The sequence below is a fragment of the Phoca vitulina genome, unplaced genomic scaffold, assembly GCF_004348235.1.
Source record: "Phoca vitulina isolate PV1807 unplaced genomic scaffold, GSC_HSeal_1.0 scaffold12, whole genome shotgun sequence".
Taxonomy (NCBI): domain Eukaryota; kingdom Metazoa; phylum Chordata; class Mammalia; order Carnivora; family Phocidae; genus Phoca; species Phoca vitulina.
In genome coordinates this window covers 30,388,628-30,413,431 of record NW_022589715.1, presented here as the reverse complement: position 1 = coordinate 30,413,431, position 24,804 = coordinate 30,388,628, and the positions used below count along the sequence as shown (strand labels likewise).

General features: G+C 36.7%; 1 protein-coding gene across 1 annotated transcript in view; it reads right to left on the bottom strand.

The window, feature by feature from the left end:
• The window catches only part of RAB1A (RAB1A, member RAS oncogene family), a 28,117-nt gene extending 4,931 nt beyond the window's left edge, over window positions 1–23,186 (bottom strand). Inside the window, exons 1-3 of the mRNA XM_032410841.1 lie at window positions 22,954–23,186; window positions 7,382–7,454; window positions 2,424–2,519 (exon numbers count right to left, since the gene is read on the bottom strand). Of these exons, the coding sequence (XP_032266732.1) occupies window positions 2,424–2,519; window positions 7,382–7,454; window positions 22,954–22,976 (192 nt within the window). The 5' untranslated portion in view covers window positions 22,977–23,186. The remainder of the gene's footprint in view (window positions 1–2,423; window positions 2,520–7,381; window positions 7,455–22,953) is intronic.
• Between the last annotated feature and the right edge of the window lie 1,618 nt (window positions 23,187–24,804).

The following is a 24,804-nucleotide window of genomic DNA, read 5'->3' as shown; positions in this document are numbered from 1 at the left end:
GCCTAGGTTATCACTCACCTTATAGAATTGCTAAAGGGGTTTAAATGAACTAATGTTTGTAAAATGTCTAGCCTGATTACAGAAGCTGCTCCGTAAAATATTAGTTCCCTTCTCCACCCACCAACCCCTTTCACAAAGATAGCAAAATTAGACAAGAAAAGGAAGAAACTGTTTCCAAACAAACTCTAACATAAATAATTGTAGCTGACTAAGCAAAGGCATCCAAAGAGTAAAATCTCTGACGTTCTCCTTGCCGCTCTGAAAACTCCTGTGACTTTTCATCCTAACAGTACTTTCCTCTCTAACTGATCACCCTTTGTATCTAATTCTCACTACCCCTCATAATCACAGGGTAACTGATTTTTCCATGTTTGTCTCTCCCACTGAAATGGAATCTCTTCCTAGGGGGCTCTGTTTCCTTCATCTCTATAACCTTGCATCTATCTTTGAATGGATTAATTATGAGAAAAGGGCATGAATCCTGAAGTGCAGAGGAGAAAAAAAATTCAAAGTCCAAATCAAGAGAAGATTTACCCCATGTAGTTCACACTGGCTGGACTCTATCTCATATTTGATTTTAGGAATCACATTTTAATAAAAGGCACTCCTACAATGTGCAAGAGTGACCAAAATTGTAAAAGGTTCTGGAAACATGCTTCCAGAAAGGAATGACTGACTTCAGAGGTAGAAGGTTGTGATAAGATCAATCTAAAGGGCAAGCTGCCAATAGAAAATGAATTAATTGCGTTTAGGCGGCTCCGAAAGGCAGAGGAATAAGAGAAATTAAAGGAAACTGGCTTCAGCTCAATATAAAGAATTAACAATCAGAAGTTATTTATAAATGGAACTAGCTGCTTTGAAAAATGGTGAACTTCCCAGAAGTGTTCAAAAAAAAGGCACCAGATAGCAAAAGGAAATTCCCACTGAAGATGAAAGGAAGACCGAGTGACTGACCTGTTAGATGCCTTCCAGCCACAGGAAAGTAACAATAAATGGATGTTTCACAAATATACACTAAAATCTTATGAGCTCAATGATGACACATAATCATTTCACATTACTAATTAGGTTAGACAGCTGGGTACATCTTTTTTTGCAATATTCTTTGTGGTACCAAGTATAAAGTTGGCACTCTACATACAATGGGAAAAATCAATATGAAAGGTAATCTGTTCACGGGTTGAAAGAAGTAAGCTATCTCTGATAACTATATCCTTGCAAGTCCTAATTTGTAGTATCAAGTATGGTCACTTGTATGGATCCACAGTTCTTCTGTAATGTACCTTCTTTTTTCTTATCAAAGGCAGATGAGAAAATGGGGCAACTAAAAAAACAAAAAACTGTCAAACATCCATTTATTTGGGTATGTCACATCACCAGTAACATTTATATAATGTCCAAAAGTTTACAACAGGCTTTCACATACATTATCATATCCACACACAGAGAGCTACTGGATTTGGTTCTCACAACTACCTTGTAAGTTAGTAAATCAAGTACCATCATTTTAGAGATAAGAAATGGAGTCCCAAGAAAAAGGCCCAAGTAAGTTAAACACATGACTCTTTGACTCGTAAATACCAGAGTGAAGATAACATATCCAAGTTTCCTAACTTCAAATCCAGAACTCCTTCTAGCAGTCACTGGTTTTCTGTTACCTTGTACGAAGAGTCAATACTGAAAGATACCCAGAAATTAATGTTTTTAAAGACCAGTGATATGTCCACACTCATAGTGCCCAAACCCATATAAAGGTGATACAACTGAACTACTACAATTGCCTGTTTTTAATTCAGGGTTGGGGATGGAAGAAACGGATAAGGGGGCTAGGATGGCACAGGGACACAAAACACTGAAGCAAGCTGTGAGTCACTTGGTTCTGCCAGTAACTGTGGGCAAGTCATTAAATCTCTTGGCATTAGTTTTCTGAGCTGTAAAACATGTTAAAAAAGCTAAGTTCCTTTCCAATAAAATTCTGTTTCTACAGAGTTGGTACATACAATCTAATAAATACAAAGAACTAAACAAAACTTTTCAACTAACCACATACATGAAAACCCTCTCCCCTAAGGTTTCTTTTAATGTTCCACGGTATTCAGCACAGTAAGACATGAGGAAATGCTCAATCTACTTTCACTATTAAGGTAAACTTCAACTGAGGACCCCCCCCAACTGATAAAAGCACAAGAGAAAGAACTAGGACCAAGTACGACTTACAACACGTATTTCTTTATGAACAGAAAATTCAACGAGGAAGGTAATCTTAGAGAAGTCATTTTTCATCTAAATTCTTATTCTACCATTCTATCACAAGTACATGATTCTTAAGATCCTTTCAATTTTAGCATGTTAAAAAGTAAGTAATACATTTTAAATTTACTAAAATGATTTCCAAAACACATTCTAGTCTCAAAATGACTTACTATTTGAAGCTTGATTGTTTTCCCATCTAACTCTATAGTTCTTATTTTGAAATCCACACCAATTGTGCTGATGTAGCTTTCTGTATACGTATCATCCTGAAGGGAAAAAAAAGTCAACATACAAAATTAATGTTCAGTAGAGGAAATATGAAAATATAATGTCAACTTTTATCTACAAAGTTGATAAACTTTATAAGCCATAACATGTTGAGAACAGCTACTTCATCCCACTCCAGTACTCAGTTCATGTTCTGATTACAATACACTTTTTAATAGCAGTTTCTTCTTAGGATTTTCTCAATAGCTGTTCTTTAATTTTACCAAACATCTCTAGGCAAATTCTTTACATACATATCAAAAAAGGTTTCATATTTTCAATGATTACAAATGATTTTTCTAAATGCTAATCAGCAAAACTCTTGCTCCCCTGACCCTCCATCCAATGTATTCACCACAAAGGAATGCTCCTGTCATTCTCTTCCAGTTTTTTTTTAGGAGTCACTTTTACTTCCTAGCTATGACTTTTAAAAATTTAGATATAATACACATACCATAAAATTTACTTTTTTGAAGTGCACAACTCAGTAGTTTTTAGTATATTCCTAAGGTTGTACAACTGTCACCATTATTTATTGCAGAATATTGTTATCACCCTGAAAGGAAACCCAGTAGCAGTCACTCTTCATTTCATCTCCCCTTCGACCCCAGAAACCACTACTAATGCAATTTCTGTCCCTATGGCTTTGCAAATTCTGGACATTTCATGTGAATGGATGTGGCCTTTTGCGTCTGACTTCCTTCACTCAGCATAGTTTTCAAGGCTCATTCATGTTACAGCATGTGCCAGTACTTCATTCCTTTTTATGGCCGAATAATATTCATTGTGTGGACAGACCACATTTTGTTATCCATCAGCTGACAGACATTTGGGTTGTTTCCACTTTTTGGCTACTATGAATAATGCTGCTATGAACATCTGTGCACAAGTTTTTGTGTGAACAATGTTTAACCCAATGATAAACTTTTAAAATTACACCTGTTTTCCTAAAGTATCTGTTATGATATTCAGAATGGAAACAAAACTTTTTCTTCAAGTGAAAATGTTTGTGAAAAGATATGTGAATGGAGAGATCAGCTATCACCACCTAAACCCACTGAATAATCTTAGGCAGCACAAAGCAACACCTAGCAAGTACTCTGCCAACAAAGATGGGCCTAAATCTATTAAGAGCAGCCCTATCAAAGAGAACTTTCTTTGATGATGGAAAGGTTCTATAAACTGTGCTAGTCAAAACAATAACCACTAGCTAGTGAGAATAAGGAACTGAATTTTAAATTTTATTCAAATTTAATTAATTTAAATTTAAATAGCCACATGGGGCTAGTAGCTACCATAAGAACAGCAGAGTTCTGGGCTTCCAATTACAGTAACACGAGGGATAAAGGAAAAGTTTAAAGTCACCACAATGAAGCAAAGTGACAAATCTAAAATGTTGGATAATCTATATGACAACTGCCCAAGTTCTGCAAAAAGTAAGACATGAAAAATACATAAATAAAAAAGGAGGTTGGAAAAACTCTAGATTAAGAAATTAAGCAGCAAACAACCAAATGGAATGTATAGACCATGTCTGAATCCTGATTCAAAACAACTGTGATACCACACTTCTGAGACAATCAGCAAAATTTATTTTCTAAGCTGACGATGGCATTGTTATTTTATAAGAAAATGTCCAGTTTTTATTTATTTACTTTTTAAAGATTTTAAGTAATCACACACAGCGTGGGGCTCAAACTCACAACCCCGAAATCAAAAGTCACATGCTCCACCAACTGAGCCAGCCAGGCGCCCCCAAAATGTCTTTTTAGAAATGCATATTAAAGTATATAGGAGTGAAGTGACACATTTGGGATTCGCATTACAACACTCCAAAAAAGAGAACGGGAAGAAATGAAATCAGTGTGGGCAAGTCTCCATAATGTTGAATGTAATGTGTACATGGAATTAAAACAAAAAAGATCGAAGAAAATTGTCAAATGTGTCAGAGAGTTCCAAGTGTCTAGAGGTAGCCATGTTGACTTCCTCATATAGTCACATTTATGCACATGCAGAATAACTGAGTAAAAGGATATTTTTAAAGCACTGAATGCAATTTGACAAAATGCTGGTCACCATTACTAGGCATTCATTTCTTAAAAATCTTATTTATTTACTTCTTTCTAAATGAGTGCCTAGTAAGTATCAGGTATGACAGAAAGAGGACGGAGAACAAAATGAGTGCAATAAACATTCACTTAGCACTCCCACATGACAGGTACTTTGTTGGAAATACTATAAATGCTTTCTTAGAATTTTTATAAGTTCCTAAATGTGCCTTACTGGCATACCTCTGAGCCAATACACATTCTCTTCCTTCTGTCTAAATTTTCAGTATTTCTTTCTGCATACCTCCTAATCCCTAGCCCCTCGGTCACAATTTTTATTCATTCTTGGATTTTGAGCTCAGGCAATACTGACTGTCCAAACGTTCTTTAACTCTTGGCCAATAGTTAGAGATTCTTCCTTCTGTGCTCCCATAGCTTATACATTTCATTATTATACCTTGTGCAGCTCATCTCTATTCTAGAGGCCCGGGAATCAGTATTTTTTAAATGCTTCCCAGGCAATTCTGCTGTGTGGGAAGGCAGTACTGAAAACCTGTGACTTAGGGCCGCCTGGGTGGATCAGTCGTTGAGCGTCTGCCTTTGGCCTGGGTCATGATCCCAGGGTCCTGGGATCGAGCCTCGCATCGGGCTCCCTGCTCCCTGCTCAGCAGGAAGCCTGCTTCTCCCTCTCCCACTCCCCCTACTTGTATTCCTGCTCTTGCTGTCTGTCAAATAAATAAATAAAAAATCTTGAAAACCTGTGACTTAGATCAACAAGCATCCCAGAGAATATTTTCTTCGAAACAGACACCTCAGGCTGTACTCATTTTCATCAAGAGATGCCAGATTCTTCCCACATACCTAGCATTGCTGATTTAATATAGGGATGATTCCTGATTTTAATATTTGCCAATTTAATAAAAATTAAGTATTACCTAGTTTTAAAGTCCTTTAATTACAAATAAAATTGAACTTTTCATATTTACTGTCAATTTGTGTTTCCTCTTTTGTGAACTGCCCATTCGGTTATTTGCCCATATTTCCATTAGGACAAACATCCTTTTCTTATTTAGTATGTAAGTGTGCTTTATATATTGAGAAGATCATCCCTTCATATTTTTTTGCTAGTATCATGTTTTCTAACATTTTCATGCACTTGACATTAATTTTAATGCAATCAAATTTAACAATCCTTTCTTTCCTGATATGTTTCCATGTTAGAAAGTATTTTCACACAAGATTAAAGAGCCACCTATGTTTTATTCTAGTAGTTCCTTGGTTTCACTAGCTGTTACATATAATAAAATTATATTAGGGGTGCCTGGGTGGCTCAGCCAGTTAAGTGTCTGCATTTGGCTCAGGTCATGATCCCAAGGTCCTGGGATTGAAGCTGCATCAGGCCCCCTGCTCAGCGGAGAGCCTGCTTCCCCCTCTCCCTCTGCTGCTCTCCCTGCTTGTGCTCTCTTGCGCTGTCAAATAAATAAATAAAATCTTAAAAAAAAAAAATTATACATTTTTTAAATGATATTCATTAATACGGTCACTCATCAGAAAAGTCACAGTAAGTATCTGACATGCTATCAAGCTCACAGTGGCGAATTTTAAGTTTTCTAAACTTCTAATCTTCCCTTGAAGACTAGAAAGCTTGAATTTTATTACAGACAGCAAATGCCATCAGATATTTTCCTTGAAATGATAGTCTCAGTTCATTTGAGAAAATGTCTGCCCAATACCATCAAATTATACATAACTAGTTTGTCAGTTGTTCTTTCAAGTAAAACAAAAAGAAACAAATTAAAAAAATGAAAAAAGCTGCTAGTTCAGCTCACAACTCAACTATGCAAGTGCTTTTATTTTCCTCAAGACAACCAACATAATTCAGTCTGCAGTACACGTGCTTTATATGTACTCCTCATTTTTCTCACACAGAACATTTAAAAAAGAATACTCAAGGATCACGATTTTTAGAAATTATTCATTTCTACTGTTCTCATCAGACACTCTTAAGTGAAAACTCCCCCCCGCCCCGTGAATAAATACAGGTAAATACCATGACTATGAGTACAGTTCAGCACTTAGCACTGCCTTAATGTGGTGCTGAGGCACCAGCAGTTTTGTCCACCACTGCATCTGCATCATGAGAGCAGATGTCAACACAGTGAAAAAGGCAAATGTCTTTTGTCTTAGTACTAAGTAAGTACTTACTTAGTAAATACTAATGGCTTAGTATTATTAGGATAAAAGTTTTAATCTCATGGACCCTCTGAGAAAGTCTTGATGATCCCCAAGGGTCTTTGGTCCATACTCTGAGAACCAATGACCTAGACAGCAAGAAGGAAAACATGCTAAATTTGAAGGCAGTTGAGAAAGACTATGAAGGAGACTGTGGGTTCTATTCAGTAGGTTTAAAGTTATATACCTCTTCATAAAGTGTAGCATATAAAACACTATGTATGCCATTGTCAAAAAAAAAGTCTGTATCAGGCCTGGCTTTTTCCTTTATTCTACCAAAATTTTCCTTGAAGATTCATTTTTTCATCAAGTCACTTAAACACAGGCCAACTATTTGAACTCTACCAAGAGTATTAGACATTCTAACTTTATAATCATGCTTAGCTGAATTTCTTTTAAAAGCAACAGCATTTCCTCTACTTAAGAGTCCAAGATATCACTGGGAATATACACTTGGAGGCTTTTAAATATATAAATTCTGGAAGAACTACTTTATTCTGAATAAAATTGTTTAATCCTTTATCTACCTAGAAAACACACACAGCATTAATTTCTTTAAAGGCATTTCAATTTCAACTTACTGCAAACCTAAGAAGGAGGCAAGACTTTCCAACCCCAGAGTCGCCAATCAGAAGTAACTTGAATAAATAATCACTGCAAAAAGAAAAAGAGGATCACATTAATAACAAGCATACTGCATTCTAAGTTCTACAACAAAAATATAGCCAACAATAGCTCATTTGAGGACTTCTAAAAGGCCCATGAATGGCTTCAGAAGCCTAAACTGCAACCAACAGCAGAAGCCCTTTTCATGAATCACTAAACATGACAGAATTATGTAAAAGGTAAGCAAGGCCACCCATGATCTCTTGAGATCAATGAACTTCTACTTCCAAGGAAAGAATGAAAGAAAATATAAGTAATGTGTACTCTTGGAGAGCCCAAGAGACTTATGCTAGATAAATTCCACTCCTCTGCAGTATTAGAATACAGGGAGTTAACTTTCCATTGTTCTTGCCAATGAAACATAAATCTCTCCTTCAAATTCCGAGACCAGATCATTATTTCATAGCAATCCTCCAAAGAAGGGGCTTTTACGATCCTTTCCTAGCATCTATCTGGAATTCTCCCCATTTAAAAAAAAAAAAAAAGGGATCATTTAAATTCTAAAAACCTGTATTAAAAAATATTTTCGACTAGAGATGTGGTAAAATCAAATGCTGTTTACATAAACATACAACTTTACCAACTTTCTAAGTTTGTATTAAAGCTTTCTTCAGAAACTGAAAGCTAGGCTCTATTTACATACATTAACCTCCCAGGCCTAACTCAAAAACCAGCCCCAGGGATTCCTTCCAAGAACAGGATTCCTTCCTGGACCTAAAGACAACATACTGCCCACGGCCTCCCAAGGAGTCCCTCACAGATCCTTTTCAACTTGGACCACTGCTATGTATTCTTTTAAGTAAGTTCAAAAGGACCCCAAAATTGAGAATTTACATATTTTTTAAGGAAACCTATTCATGATTTTCAGTTTTGTCCTTTGTGATTTAAAAAAAAATGATACTTGAACTTAAGATGAAACCCAAATATCACTCACAATTTAAATTTAGATGACAGTTATCATTAGTTAAATGTAAGCAAGATATAAAACTTTCAGAAGTAATCATCTCTGTGGATATTCATCAACTGCTACCTAGGTTTACATAGTAATACATATCACTTAAAAATTTTTTCTAGGTTTACCAAGTTATCATAATACATTTATTGTTCCTAATTATATCTGGAAAAAAAAAGAATTAAAAAAAAATCCAAAGTGCCCTTAATCAGCAACAAAATAAAAATCACAGAAGGAAATAAGAAGCTTTTAAACAAGTCATTAGGAAGAGGACTGAAGCACAGGATGAACTAAATAACATCCTTTCCAATTTGAGATCCTAAAGAAAAAAGGAGGGGGGAAGGGGTAATAATTGTAAAATTTGCCCTTAATAAATAATACCTAATACCAAACAACTTTTATTAGCCAGTAAAGCTGCTAACTGACTTTAGTACTATTGACACCCTCCTTTGAAAAGCTAAATAAATTCTTAAGAATGATGAACACTGAACATCAGCAATGAGTACATGGTACATGTTAACAATTTACATTTCAGTTAGCAAGAATAATCTCACCGTTAATATTACTTCGCTTTTAACAGAAATGTAGACACAACAAATGCCCTGAATTTACCAATCTCCCAGAGCACCGTGCCAGGCATCCAGTAAACACTCAATAAAACCCCCTGAAATGGCTGTACTGTAACCCATTACAATAAAGGACAGCACTAGGCCACAAATATTCATTACCTTAAAGATCAACTTCTCTATTTCAGAGTAACCATAAGGCTGGCAAAAGAAAAACAGGAATGCCTCCTAATAAGTGTTACAAATTACATTATGGTTAAATGAAATTAATAGTCAATTTTCTAAAAATCAACTTTTTTAATGATCACATTCACTTTAACTTTTAAAAAGTGTTATTTTAAAACATTTATGAGTTTGATAATTTAAGGTTCACAGCTATTATAAATAATATGAACAGTTAGCACTCTTCTCTGCAATGAGATAATTATTGCTAAAGACTACTTTGTTCTCTCCCAAACCATCAGCTTTACTAACATGACAAAAGACATGGAGGAGAATGGCAAACAAAATCAATCTCACAAACTTCTTCCTCTTGTTGAATAAACATACCTGAAGAGTGTGATCAATAGCATGTTACTTGCATTGGGACATTTAAAATTACCTACCACTAAAAAATAAAAAAAAAATAAAATAAAATTACCTACTACTGTGGTAGCTTATTTCTAAGTTATTAATATTCCGAATGTTCAAGAGAATTCAGAGATTTGAGACTGCTTAAAGATATTTCTCTAACTATAATTTATAAAACAGAATACAGTAAAAATGTTGACAAAAATATGCAAATCTAAAAATACAGAGCATAAGGTGAGAATTCTGGTATAAAGTCAAGAATAATTTAGCAAATGGTGAGACTTTAAATGTATTTTTCCTCTATTCCCCAAGAACTTGGATCAGTCTACAATATAATTTGACTTAAGTGAAAAAACTGTATTATTCTAGTTCGGATATCTATAGTCACTACTGTAATAACCACTCTTCTACTTTAGATTTTCTAGTAAATCCTATTCACCGTTCTCAAAACTTCCTCTAGTCTTTTTCATGTCTATATCTAATTTACTATGACACTGAATATCTTCTCCCCCTCAGTAGCCTGGAATCTATTTTTCCCCACTCTTATGTCTGACATATCTGTGAGTGTGAAGATAAACCAACTCATTCTTCTGTGTATCCAAAATCTAGCATTGTGTCTTTTACAAAGCACGTGCTAACAGATCAGAGAACATTTTAATTTTGCATTTTTAATCAGATTCTCCCGTGAGATACAACTAAAGAAGACCTACAGCCATCCTTGATTAACATTTTGGGCAAAAACTAGGGGAAAAAATGGATGGGGAGATGGCATGTCAAAAGGACACAGGAGCCAACCTGAAAGTTCTGTCACTGGTCAAGGCAGAATAACTCGAGCCACAAAATAAACCACGTATTGGGTTATAAGCCAAAGAATAAAATAAACATCCATGAGTTCATACTGGTATCAAGTATTAAATAAATAAATGGGAGAAGAGACCAATCTTCCTGACAGGAGTCTAAAAATATGTGTAGAAGGAATTAGAGAGGAAGAAATTCATTAATAGATCACCACAGTAAGAACTGCTGCAGGCAAAATCCACCGGTGAATCCTAAGATTTGTGAATAAACTTTAAGGAAAAACAGGATATTTACATGGCCTCAAAGTATGTCCCCGCCAAATATTTATTACTGTGGTGGCTTTAACATGTGTCCACAGATTCTCTGAATACTCCTCCCTCTAGGAGATGGACTTAATTCCGTTTTGTTGAGTGTGGGCTCTTAATGACTGCTTTCTAAGAGTATGGAAAAGGAAATATAGTAACTTTATAATGGAGAAACCTGAGAGCCAACACTTTAAGTGATTAAGGTGAATATCACCAGGAATAAGTCATGTTGATATCATGTACCCTCTGATATGATGTGGCGAGTAGAGTGCTTCACCTTTATAGTATCTTCCCCAAAGTCCATAACCCCAGTCCAATTATGAGAAAACATCAGACAAATCCAAATTGAAGGACATTCTACAAAATACCTAATAGTACTCTTCAGAAGTGTCAAGATCATGAAAAAGAGGAGACTGAGAAACTCACAGACTGAAGGAGGCTAACAAGTAGAACCAACTAAATACAACATAGTATCCTGGACTACATTCTGCAAAAGAAGACGGACATTAACAGAAAAACTGAAGAAACTGTAATAAAAGTCTATAGTTTAGTTAATAATGTACCAATATTAATTTCTTAATTTTGATAAATGTACCTTGGTATGAAAGATGTTAATATTAAGAGGAAGCTAGGCGAAGGGTATACAGGAATTCGTGTACTGTTTTTACAACTCTTCTATAAATCTAAATTTATTTCAAAATAAAAAGGTTTAAAAAAATAAAGTGTGAGGACATTAGTGAAATGGGTACAAAACAACAATCTCTTTGATAAGCTAGCTCCTGATATTTTTTAAACATAAGAGAGACATTTTGTGTTTTCTCAAGTTAAATCAACAAATCATAAATCATGCTGGAATCTATAAAATAAAAACTTAATAGCTGCTTTTCAGGCACAAGTATTTTTATTATCAGGGAAAACTCTTTTGAACTGCTGAACTTATAACAACACAAGCATTTTAATTTAAAGAGGAGATAATTCAGTGAGAAAGCTAAGAAAGTTAAGGTAAGACTGACACAGATTAAGGCTAGACAGGGGTAGATTTGGGGAAATTAACAGCCTTTAACAACTGGATGGTGGGGCATCAAAGATAATAGCAAGTGAAAAACTTTTTGCTATCAGTTTCTCCTGTAAGTCAATTCATGGTCTACTTTAGCAATACTGGAGATTCTTTATTTCCATTATTTAAGATCTGGACATAATCTGTTTTTTTCTTCTTTTTAAAATATTTTATTTATTTATTTGACAGAGAGAGACAGCGAGAGCAGGAACACAGGCAGGGGGAGTGGGAGAGGGAGAAGCAGGCTTCCCGCGGAGCAGGGAGTCTGATGCGGGGCTCGATCCCAGGATCCCGGGATCATGACCTGAGCCGAAGGCAGACGCTTAACAACTAAGCCACCCAGGCGCCCCTGGACATAATCTTGATACCTCTACCATTTTTGTATGCAAGCACTAACAGAAAATTTTCTGTACCTTTAAAAAAGACAACTATTGTGAGTATGAAGCATTATACTTTTAAAAAGTTACTAAAATAAACTTTGGTTCAAAATTCTACTTAGGTAAAATGGTTTCCTTCTCATGAAGTTACCAAACTGCATACATAAAATATGTAGTAAGGAAAGAATCTGCTTATGTCTGAATCTAAAATGCTACTGGGAATTCTAAAATTTCTAAAAAGACTGTCTATGTGAAACACTCTTATGTGAAAAGATTACATTTTGTTTAGTATAACCCATTTCACATGGTTTTTTTTAATTTTCACATACAAAAAAAATATGGGGGAAAATGGGCACTTCTAAATTTTAGGATTGCAATTGATATTTTCTTCTTTATACTTTTTTCAAAGTCTGCAGTAAGCTCTTCTTACTCTTATAACAAAAAAGAGGAAAAAGTGTTAATCAGAGGGATTTTTCAAAGACATAACACCTTTGCAAATTTGTTCAGCATAACTGTCATAACACAAATGATTTCTAAGTAGGTAGAGTAGGACTGCGTTTATAAGCAAACAGCATTGGCACATTCCCAATATAGCCACAAGTATTTGAAGTCAACTTTTTGGATTAAATGAAAATAAACATTTTTTTCTTTTATGAAATAAAATTTAAATTATCAGATACAGTTCACATGTCAGTGAATACTTTTTAAGGGAAAGTTGACTGACATTAACAAAACTCTCAACATCCCACCCTTTGGAAGGAAGAAAAGACAAAAATAAAACAGCGGAGGGACTATAACATAAAGTTGTTTTTATCCACACACAGTACCCCCAAAATACAAATTTCATAATGTCACCTATAATATAAATATACCTTAGAAAAGGCCTACTATTTTTAAAAAGTTCAGTGGAAAGTAAATTTGTTTTTCATCTGGAACAAATTCACTTGCATGAAGGAATCCTGTTATTTTACCTTTTTATAAATGTCATACTTGAAAATAGCCTAAAACTAAGCTCACATATAAAATTTAAAACAAAATTATGACTATGATATCATGACATAGTGGCCAAACAAATTTTATTCACTATTAAGCTATACACGATTAGACTTTGGGGTATGGAATGATTAATTAAAATTTGGGCTGCAGTTAATTGTGTCTGACACCAATTTTTCTTCTTCACTCATTTTAAGTATGCTCCACAGAAAACAATTCAAAATTGACCATCAGGCTGGAGAAAAGAGGTAAGAACTTCCAGTTCCTTCACATGTTTCTACATTGTTTGAATTTTATAAAGCACGTATTACTTTAAGGGTTAAACTAAATAAAAAACAAAATAAACCTTCAGCCATGGACAAAAGCAGTCTGTTACTCAAGATAAACAGTCAAAATAATCAATTATCAAGAATCTGAGAGTACAAGAGTCATTCCTCCAAATTTAAGGAAATAGCCAAGCAATTTTTAAAAAACTGTCCCCATAATCTACTAAGGCTACACATTTTTCTTTGATATTTAGAAACAATTACTTTTCCAGGTTCCATTTTAGCTCTGTTTAGAACAGTGTTCCAAAAATTCAAAGCAGGAATTCTGAAAATGAAGGAAAGTTTGGTAGTGCTAAAGAAGTGGCAAGCCATACAAGAGGACAAGAGAATAGACAGACGGTCTCACAACCTATATAACAAGTATTTGCTGAAAACTATTCCAGGGAGGAGGTGTGTTACCCTCTACTTCTTCTACCTTTCAAAGCCTGCATGGGTTTTAGAGCTGGAAAGACCTGTATTTGAATCCAGATTCCATCGCATACTAGCTGTCAGATCTTGAGGCAAGGTACTCACTGACCACCATGAGCCTCAATTTCCTCATCTGTAATATATTCCATTAGCACCCTCTATCACTCAATTAAGCTTCTTGTCAGGATTAGAAATAATGCCTCTAAAACCTGTAGCACAGTATCTGGCACATTACAGGAGCACAGTAAGTGGCTTTTATTATTATTCTTCCTTCCTCTCTCCAAACTGCAAGGTAACTTGATGAAAACCTTCAAGAGCTTTGACAAAAACTTTGAAGCTATTTATCCAAAGCTTCTGTTCAGATAGCTGACAAGATATCACAGGAGTTTACTATTGTAATCTAAAGTAAAAGTTTAAAAGTTACCCAACTAACAGTTCTAAGTACTATGATCACACCAGTCACAACTCCCAAAGCCTAGTAACACATAAAATAGTAACAGGGTCTGCAGCAATCGTGCCCTCTCCAGCAAAAGAAAGTCAGTTCTTTGCTTCACTTGCTTTACTCACAGAAAGATATTCATGACTTTTAAGGTCCCAAGTATAAATATTCAGGAACAGTCAGGAGGGTAGAAAAACTGAGAATGGATGCAATAATTAACTTCAAGCCTAAAGAAGCTTTAAATATCAACCCAACACAAGATGTGAAGGAGAAAGTCAAAGACAATATGTACCTCGTAACATGTACTTCACAAACCCTTAACGTTTCTAAAAAGACCTCTCTAATCATGAATTTTAAAACAAACTAACCACAGAAATGTTAGTCACTTAATTAACTGGCTCAAATTTTAAATTCCTAGAGTTAACCACAGTAAATTAGAAACGGCATACTAGGACTGTGAAATCACAGGCCCTTGAGTTAAAATTCCAATTCTGCTAATTACTCTGAATGCCCTTAAGCAAGCCATTTAACTCTTCTCTGCCTCTGTTTCCCCATCTGTAAAACTAGGATACTATTTCTTCACAGGATTGAGAGAAAGAATGTACATACATAAAATTTCCGGCTGGTGGTAACAACTCAAATTGTTAGTTGTTGACCACATCCCATAACTAGCACCAAGGGTTCTGGAAGGTCCTGCTGTTCAGTGCTCTGTTACTCTCCAGCTAAACCAAACATAAGTAAAACTTTCTGTTAATGATAGAAATCATAGGCCTTTTCTCTAAATCTTTTGTGCTATTTTGCCATTCTATTCTTTCAAAGTATCACAAGATTTAATCTCTGCTAATACTATGATACTGATTATACTTGTTTAAGCATTAGTCATGTTCTTAACTAATTGGTAAGGACCTGGGAGCAGAGTCCATGTTTCATAATCAAAAAAACACATCAAAAAACAGAGAAAGGGATGGCTGTTTCCTTTACCAAGCTTTCTTCTAAGGTTAAATTAACTCTGAGTGTGTGTGCATGTGCATGCATGTGTATACACACACATATAGGTATGCATTTGCCGGAAGATTTTTTTTAAATCTGTATTGAAAAAATTGTTAAAAGTAGACAAAAACAGACATAATTGTGTGATGATTAATCACGTGTGAGAAAAGCTTTAAAACTGAAACCACTCGCCACTTACATATATTCTAACATTCTTTATTAGAATATACATGTCAAATAACATCTGCATAGTACTGTACAGTTTACTCTGGAGACTCAGAACTGAGGTGGTACTAATCACATTTTATGGATAAAGAAACAGGCTCAAAACTCATAAATAACTTGCAGAGGTAAGTGGCAGTCTGAACTTAAATCTAGGGTTTGTAACTCCAAATGCCGTTTTTTATCACACCACATTCCTTCAATGATATATTTTATATACTCAGATGATAAAAATATCAGTAAGTTAAGTCATACATACAAAACCTATCAGAATAAATCAAACCATCTATGAACTAGCACACAGGACCTGACCAAAAATAAATAAAAGTGTGATTCACTGTTTAAATTAATTTAGAACATTTGCATTAAGTAGAGAATAAGTTAGCTCAGCTCAAAAAGCATGATAAATTTTAGAGTTCAGACTTCATTAGCTTTTAGTAAGTGATGAACCCAACTGCTCTTTATGAAGACAGGTGCTAGCTACCAATCTACAAATAAAGCATTAAATAATTATCCATAGTGTATCTTTCACAAAGTTGCTTCAAATGTCCTTTTGTAAACCTAGCTATTCAACTATTTTTATAAGTTCCATCAAACGCTTAAGACTATATTAAACTTGGCTAGGCATTTACCCTAACTACATCCATATGGATTCTGAGGTAGCAAAGATACTACAGAGATGACCTATTGCTCTTAATGGGAATGCTAATGTTCTGTGAACTTAGTATGCCTCTGTTTCGATGCTCTTGGAAACAATTCATATATTAAAAACTTAATGAGAAACAGAAAGGTAGCATTTTAAAAAAAGAAAGAACAGAATAGGTCATCAAAATAAAGCATGCCCAAACACAGCTCATATTTGAAAACTAGTTCAGGATACCAGATTTTAAATTAAACTGTCATTTTTAGGTTTTCACATTTTGAAAGAGTGGTAATAAACATTCTCTTTTCTGTTTTCAATCTCCTAAATCAGGCATTCTTAAGGCTCATGAATAGGCTCAGGAAAAAAAAGCAGCATGCACTTTTATGCAAAATGTTATGAGCACGTATGCACAAAGGGAGCAGGTCCACAGAGTTCATCAAATGCTCCTAGGGGTACATGACCATAAATGGGTTAAGAATAACTGCCCTATATACCCAAAGCCTGCAAGAACACTAATTCAAAGGGACACATGCACTCCTATGTTTATAGCAGCATTATTTGCAACAGCCAAGATATAGAAACAGCCCAAGTGACCATCGATTGATGAATGGACAAAAGATGTAAAAAATATACATTTATATATAATGGAATATTATTCAGCCATAAAAAAGGAATGAAACCTTGCCATTTGCAACAACATGGGTGGAGCCAGAGTATAACGCTAAGCAAAATAAGTCAATCAGAGAAAGACAAATACCATATGATTTCACTCAGATGTGGAACGTAAGAAACAAAACTAATAAGCAAAGGGGAAAAAATGAGACAAATCAAGAAATGGGTTCTTAAATAAAGAAAACAGTTACCAGGGGGGAGGGGAGTGGGGAATGGGTGAGATAGGTGATGGGGATTAAGGAGTGAATTTGTTGTGATGAGCACCAGGTGATGTATGGAAGTGTTGAATTACCATAGTGTACACCTGAAACTAATATGACACTGTTAACTAGAATTAAAATAAAAACTTAAAAAAAAGAGTAATTGCCCTCAATCAAGTTGTTGGACAATACAGACAGAGTGGAAAAGACAAAGAATAATTCCATTTAAGTACTATTGTTATTCAAAGGAAATACATTCAGACAAGTTGAATCCATCACTGTTTCTGGAAAACTTCAGTTACATAATGTATTCAACTTCACTTGTAAAGCTCACTAGTTTGAAGGGCAGCCTGCATAAAATGCCCCGTGTGAAGACCTTATGCCAAGCAGAGTAAGCACTTGTTAAGTACTAGCTACTATTAAAAAACAGTGTTTCCGAAGGTGTTCCCCCTTGTGAGCAAAGGCACTTACACTTAACACTACCTGTCAGAATTAGGAATCTACAAACAAGGAACAGAGTAAACTTAATCAGAACCTATCACAACCTTGGATTTAATAAAGCTGAGTGTTCTGACCACCTGAGCCAACCAGCCACAAAACTACCAAGGAAAGCTTCATTTCATACTTCTCCTTTGTACCCCATTTCTTTAATTATTAAAGTCAGTCAACAAACCAACACTTGTTCTCTTGCTCCTCAAGACTATTATTTTTTTTCAAATATCACCCCACCATTACCCTTTTATAATCTGAAACACTCACAGAGCAGTTCCAAAGAAAAGCCAAGACCTAGGTGTTCTTCCCTAAATTCTATTCTAGACATCAAAGAAGCAGTACCAGCTCCACCTTCTACAGGAAAACAGTGGAAGAGTCTGACCACTCCCTTCTCCCTGTAAGATTAAAAAAAAAAAGGCATTTTTGCCTAACTCTTTTATTTTTATTTTTAAAATATTTTTATTTATTTATTTGACAGAAAGACAGCGAGAGAGGGAGCACAAGCAGGGGGAGTGGGAGAGGGAGAAGCAGGCTTCCCATTGAGCAGGGAGCCTGATGCGGGGCTGGAACCCAGGACCCTGGGATCATGACCTGAGCCGAAGGCAGACGCTTAATGACTGAGCCACCCAGGCACCCCTTGCCTAACTAACTCTTACTAAAACTCCAAAACTGAGTTCAGACAGAGTGGTAAAAAACTGATAAGCAACACATCTAAAATATCCCATGCACTGGCATCCAATACCCATTTTTGGCTTATTTTCATCTTCAAATACTCAAAGTACTTTTTAGCAAACCTTAAAAAAAAAAATCTCAAAAACTTTAAGAAGGATTTTATTTGACCTTAAATATTTTCATATATTAGAGACAAAAGTAGATAACATTAGCAAAAGCAATCTATTCTTAATTATTAAAAACGGAACTATTACAACTGCAAATAGTAAAACCATCATAATCGTATAGTCAAAAGTGGCCAAGAAAACATATGTACACAAGGGATTGCTAATAGGATGTGACTATAACAAAATGTCAGACCACAAATTACTAAGATTGCTTCCAGAATAAAAAAGACTGAACTATCCAAGAAATAAAATCACTTATAAAGCAAAATTCTCTTCAAAAGTCAATTAAAGTTGTCAAGAGAACATTTGATTCTGAAGCTCTTCCATCTTTAACATTATTTTTTAAACTTTAAAAATTTTATTTGGAGTATGTAAGAAACTGTCAACAGCTCCCATTTTAATGTAATTATGAAAAAGAAGAAATTTTTAAATGCAAAATTTCAGTTATCTTCAAATGATCTTACAAGATCATCTATTCACACAAAACTCTGAAGATTCATTCTGTGGAGATTCTATACAGCTCCTAGAAACTTACACTACCCAAAGAATCACATCTGCTGATTCTCTACAGACATTATGAAATCATATACCCAATAGTGAGAATACTGGTTATTATTCTTCTTTAAAATTTTCTGAATTTTTCAAACCACTACCAACACCACCAAAAAGTCATCAAGACAACCAACAAAAAGGCAACTTACTTTTAGTTGATTTATGCTTCTTTTCTAATAAAAAAAAGTTCTAAATAAAAATTATAAAGCCAATTATGACATACTTAATGAAATTATACTGACAGACAATAAGACTGATTAAGTTGCTTTTACATTCAAACCCTTATATTAAAAGACAGATTAATTCAAAGCACAGTGCTAGCAAAAAAAAAAGTCAAATGTTCCTTAAGTCTACTATGACAGAAGAGCTGTTTATAAGACTGATTAAATCTTGAGCCATAATCTTAAACATCACTCCGGAGCCATATTAAAAAACAAAACAAAACAAAAACAAGGCATTTACTATAAAATTTTTCTGCATTAAAGAACTACAGTTGATCCAAGTAGACTACTATAGTCCTTCCTATTATAGTTAACTGGTATATCCATGATAGGTACACATACTTCATTAACACATTCCTTATAGATGAAGTAGCTGAAATGATTTCCTTGACACTAAAAAATCCACTAAAAGCTAATGGGTTAGAAAAAATGTTTCTGGTATGAGAATAATGTTAAGCATTTCTTAACCAGTATGCTGAAATAATCACTGCCCGCTTCACCACCTAGCTCAGAAAAATCAAAATCTTTCTTCACATCTCCAGAAAAAAGAAAGCTCTGATCTTTTCCATCTACTTTTTCCACTATTCAGATTCCACTTCCAGTTGCTTTTTCTTTTTGTTTGTACTTGAAATTCAGACAAGTCAGTCATTACCCTTAATTTCTATACCATAAAGATAATCCAGGGTTGTCATTTCTCTCATACTAGCCAAATAACATAGAAAGTAGTCAAAGGGACAGCTTAAAATTTAACCATTGACTGATATTATTTCTTATTCTCCTCACTCCCAAACCAAGCTTAGCCAAATAACATAGAAAGTAGTCAAAGGGACAACTTAAAATTTAACCTTTGACTGATATATTTTTCTCCTCACTCCCAAACCAAACTTAACAATTTAAAGATCATAAAGTAAAAGCATTCAATAAAAAAGCTACCAACAGGTAATCGTTTGTCGACCAATAATCTAAAATCCTGTTCTTTCTGACAGAACCAAACCTCTTTTGTCAAGAACCCATTTCATTACCACATTCAGTGGCACCCATGAAGAGTTCTAAATGTTTCCAAAAGGAATAAATTAGTAGATGATAAACCAAAACCAAGGAACATTTAGATTGCACTTTTAAATATTATCTAGTATACTACCCCCTTTCACAGCAGCATATAATGCATGTGCTACAACAAACATGTATTATAATGTATAATATATCTAACATATATGTAGCTATAAATGCTAGCTATTAAGACATCATGGAATCATGAAAGGCACTCACCCATTGAAAGTTTTAATTTAAGAAAAAAATTAAGATTTTAAAGTTTAGAACAAGGTATTAAAGTAAACGGACTTGTATTCAGTGATAAAACTCTAAGAATTTTTTTCCTTCTTTTCTCTATTTTCCAATTTTTCACTAAATACTTTTATGACGGTAACAAACTTCATTAAAGACAAAACGAAAAAACTGCTGAAGTCACATTGTTAAAAATCTGCCTGCTGGTTGCCCTTGTGACCTTCCCTAATAAAATATCCATCACCTCCTCTCCAAATAATTTTCAGTAATGCTCCTCCAAAGGTTTTTCCAAACTCCTATTTTATAGACACGGTCTAGAATATAAATATAGTAGATCTGGTACTGGCATAGCCGATGGCAGAAAAAGTATAAAAATGTCTGGGTTTGATTCTGTTAAGGTCATTAATCTAACCGATGGTTTGGCACTGTATATACTTAAGAATTGCTATCACTGCCATTTACTAACCATTCTTCTTTCTTCCCCCTTGAGAAATCCTCCTCATTCCCTACTACTTCTCTAAATCTGCTAATAATTCCCTTAGAAGTCTCCTTTCTATAAATTTTTCCTGAACCAGACTAGCCAACCACAGCCCTCCACCCTCCTTTGAAATCTTCTTGCTCCTATCCATCCTGCACATGTGGAACAAACTAGATCTACTGGTATTTGACATATGTAACAATCTATTTTCTATATCCCATTATAAACTCCTTGAGGGTAAGGATCATATTCCTAAATCCTAGCACTATTAGAATGTCATACATGATGACATATACCACCTAGAGTGCTCTTATGTTTTCTTTTACATACACTTGAATTTCACAACTACCCTGATAGGAATAATGACTCCTACTATCCTATTTTACAAAAGGAGAAACAAATTCAGAGGCTAATTTGTCATGGTTCTGTTCAACTAATCCTAAAGATCTATTTATAATACTAAGAATATGTAGCAAATATAAGAAACTCCCTGAAAAGAGGAGGTTTACAAGTCTCCATAAGTGGCAAATCCATGTACTTTATTGATGCCAGGAAAACCACCAAATTAGGGACCTCAAGTTCAACTCTCCCTAACTATGCAAAACCAACTCTGTCCTCGGAGTCCTTGATAAAGAAATTAAAAACTGCCAACATAGCAAATATGGCACTATGAGAACACTATCCTCAACTTCTTAAAGTATATAAAATTCTAATGGAATACAGTGGCTTCTGTTTAGTGCAAAAGGGGACATTTCAGCATCAAACCACCATATTACAAAACTTGAAGTCAGAATGCATTTTGCAAGAGCCATGTGACACACACATGACAGTCAGCTAAACTGATGGGTGGACCTTTTAGGGGAAATGTTTAGCAGTAATTGACCAAAGCAGCAAATACACTCAGCTTTTAAAACACTGATTTTTGCTTAAAAAAAAAAAAAAAAAAAAAATCCCTCTCTCCCCCAAAGCCTTCTGACGCTGAAGAGGAATACCAATTAAATCTCCTCCAATCATTCATTAATTTATATACGTAAACTGAAGGAGGATTTTAAAGGTCCATTAAGGAGGAGCCCAACGAAGTCTTCCCAAGGAAAGTGAACACCAGTTCCCAGGAAAGGTGTCAGGTGTGTCACATATGCTGTGTTGACTTCTTGAGTAAGCAAGAAAAAGAAATGCATTAACTTTTCATGACACGTCATGGAACCTCACTCCCTATCTTCGAGCATTCAAGCAGGTAACCCAAAACCTACAGATCATAGAGCCCGTTCGTTTCTTTCAACTTGACAGCAGTCTTCCTTTACTTTGATAATATCAGAAAAATGTTCCTACGTCTTAGAGGTCTGTTTATTTTTTTTTCTCGACCTACAGAAGACAAAATGACTTCAGTGCCCTCTAAAAAAAATTCTCACAAATGCCCAGGTTTTCAGGATGGCAAATGGGCCCCTTGAGTTCTTGAAGAACTCCAGGAAATAACTTAAAAAAAAAAAAAAAAAACCCACTAAAAATTTAAAATCTCTTCTCACCATCTACTCATTCCCCTCAATCCCACGCAGTCCTGAAAAGCATCCATATTACCTGCAACCTGGCCGGGAGGGTGAAAGAATAGAGCCAACAAGCTCAAGATTTACAAGTAGAGCTGGTTTCCACCCAGACGATTCTGACAGCTCCGCAGAGTGCGGGCGCAGGGTCTGACAGTGCCCTCTAGGAGAGCTCTCCCACCCTAGCCTCTCCCCTTAAAAACAAGTCTTCCTTCAAAAGTCACTGCCTCCGCGTGAAGCTACCCCTTCCCACCGCCCCACCACCGACTCCCAAACGCCCCAACCCCCTCAAAAGACTGTTCCTCCGCACCGGCCGGGCACTCAAGGCCTCCAACCTGACCTGTCCAGGCCCGGGCGGCTCACCCCTCCGGCCCGACCCCTCCCCCCGGCCGCCCCTCCTCGGTCAGACAATGGGGCCCGACTCCCGGCCGCCAGCATCTCCTGCCCTACCACCCTCACCTCACCGAGGCCGAGGCCCCCACCCCTGCCTCAGCCCTCCTCGCTCCCCTTAAGCTTTTCCAAGCTGGCCCACGGACCCAGCCGACCGGTGCTCTCCTGCACTCACTATTCGGGATTCATGCTGGACATGTCACTGCAGCTGCCGCCGCCGCCACCGCCGCCCTTGCTGCTGCAGCCGCCGCCCTGACTCTTCAAGCCACGGGTAATCGAGAGAGAGGAATGAGATAGGCTGTTCCGGGAGAGCAAACGTCTTCCCCCACTCCGTCCCCTTAGAACACAATCAGCAGCCGCCGCCACTCAGCTATCGCTTCCACCCAAAATGGCCGCCGGCGAACCAGGAAACAGGAAAGCCTTAGACCGAGGGGTCTTTACACAGCCCGGAGGGCGGCCGCACCGCGCGGCACGCCGGGAAAGAGAGTTCGAACACCGCAGTGGGCGCCGAAGACCTACGGCGACGCGGCAGCCGGGACTCAACTTCCCGCAAAGCTTCGCGCCTCTGGCGCATGCGTATTTGAGAGCTTGTCGCCCGCCCCATTCCCCACTCTCTCACCTCCCCCTCTTGCCCCTCCCTGCTCCCCGCCCCGCTGACTCGCTGGCTAGGACTTCGCTCGGACTCCCCCTAGCGGATTGGCTAAGACCGAGTGGCCCTGGTGATGTCATCAGTGAGACGTGGCAGGCGGGCGAGTCAGCGCCCCAAGGGGGAGGGGGAGGGGAGGAACAGAGGGCGGTGTCGACCGCGGACTGAGGTTGGGCGGGGGGCGGGGGGGAGGTGATCTGGGGACTCCGAATGGTGAGGAGAGAGGGTTAGCAATCAGAGCGAGTGCCTGAGAGCGGAGGCGGGGAAGGAAGGCAGGCTGGAGTATACGCCTGGCCAGTCCTTCCGCCTGTGCACCCTTGCCTGGCCGGACCAGCCTGAGGCTTGAGCTTTCCAGCTGATCTCAGTACGTCGGCGCTGAGGACAGAAGAGGAGTCGAGGGGCCTCTGTTGAGAACTTCGGGTCGCTGGAGAACACGAAGCCGTTCTTTCAGTTCTCTTCCCTACTCACCCAACCCCACTGGATCTGGTCATCGTCCAGTGTTGGCCGCAGACACTACCATTTTCTTTTATCATTTTTTACCATTTCTTTTCCAGCTCTGCTCTGATCACCTCAGTGTGGATATTACAGGAGCCTCTGAATGGAGGCTGCCTCTCTCTTCTCTGCCCCGGACCATTTGCACACATAGCCAGATTTATCTTCCTGAAAAAGCACTTCCATCATGATCCCACAGTTTTCAATGGCTCCACTTTTCATGGACGCGATGCAGCCCTAAGTCAGCCAGAAATTCAAGGTCTTCCTGCCCTGGTCCCAGGCTTCAAGTTGAACTGTAATTTTAGTTATTTAATGCTGAACTGTTCTGCAAGATTGAAAAATAATAAGCGAGGGAAACATGCAATTCACCACTACATAGTGCCTAGAAACTCTGGGAGTAATATTAACATTTCTAAAACCTAATAGTCTTAACATTCTTTAATCAGCTCAGGAATTTAAATTTCCACTAAACTTTAACACATTATCTTGGGTTATTTAACTGCAAAGGGCATAGTATAATACATTGTCCAAAGTTTATCTTCCAACTTGTTCTAAGAACCAAGAAAATTATCTCTCAAGAGTGATTGCAAAATCACTTTAAATTACTGTGACACCATACTATAGAAAGAAGGCAGTTACTATTACCCACTTACTAAATATACTCCTTAACCCTGAAATTCTGCCTTTGTTGACAACCTCATCAAACAGCACACTGGAGTTCCTTCACATCATATTGGCTTCTGAAATGAACATGGTCACCACACCAGAAATACCCTGAGTGGATCAATGATAGACATTAAAAAAAAAAAAAAAAAAAATGTTTATTACTCTGGACTCTTGTCCCTTCTTGCTTACTGTGATTTCACAGAAGAAAAACTCAAAATCTCC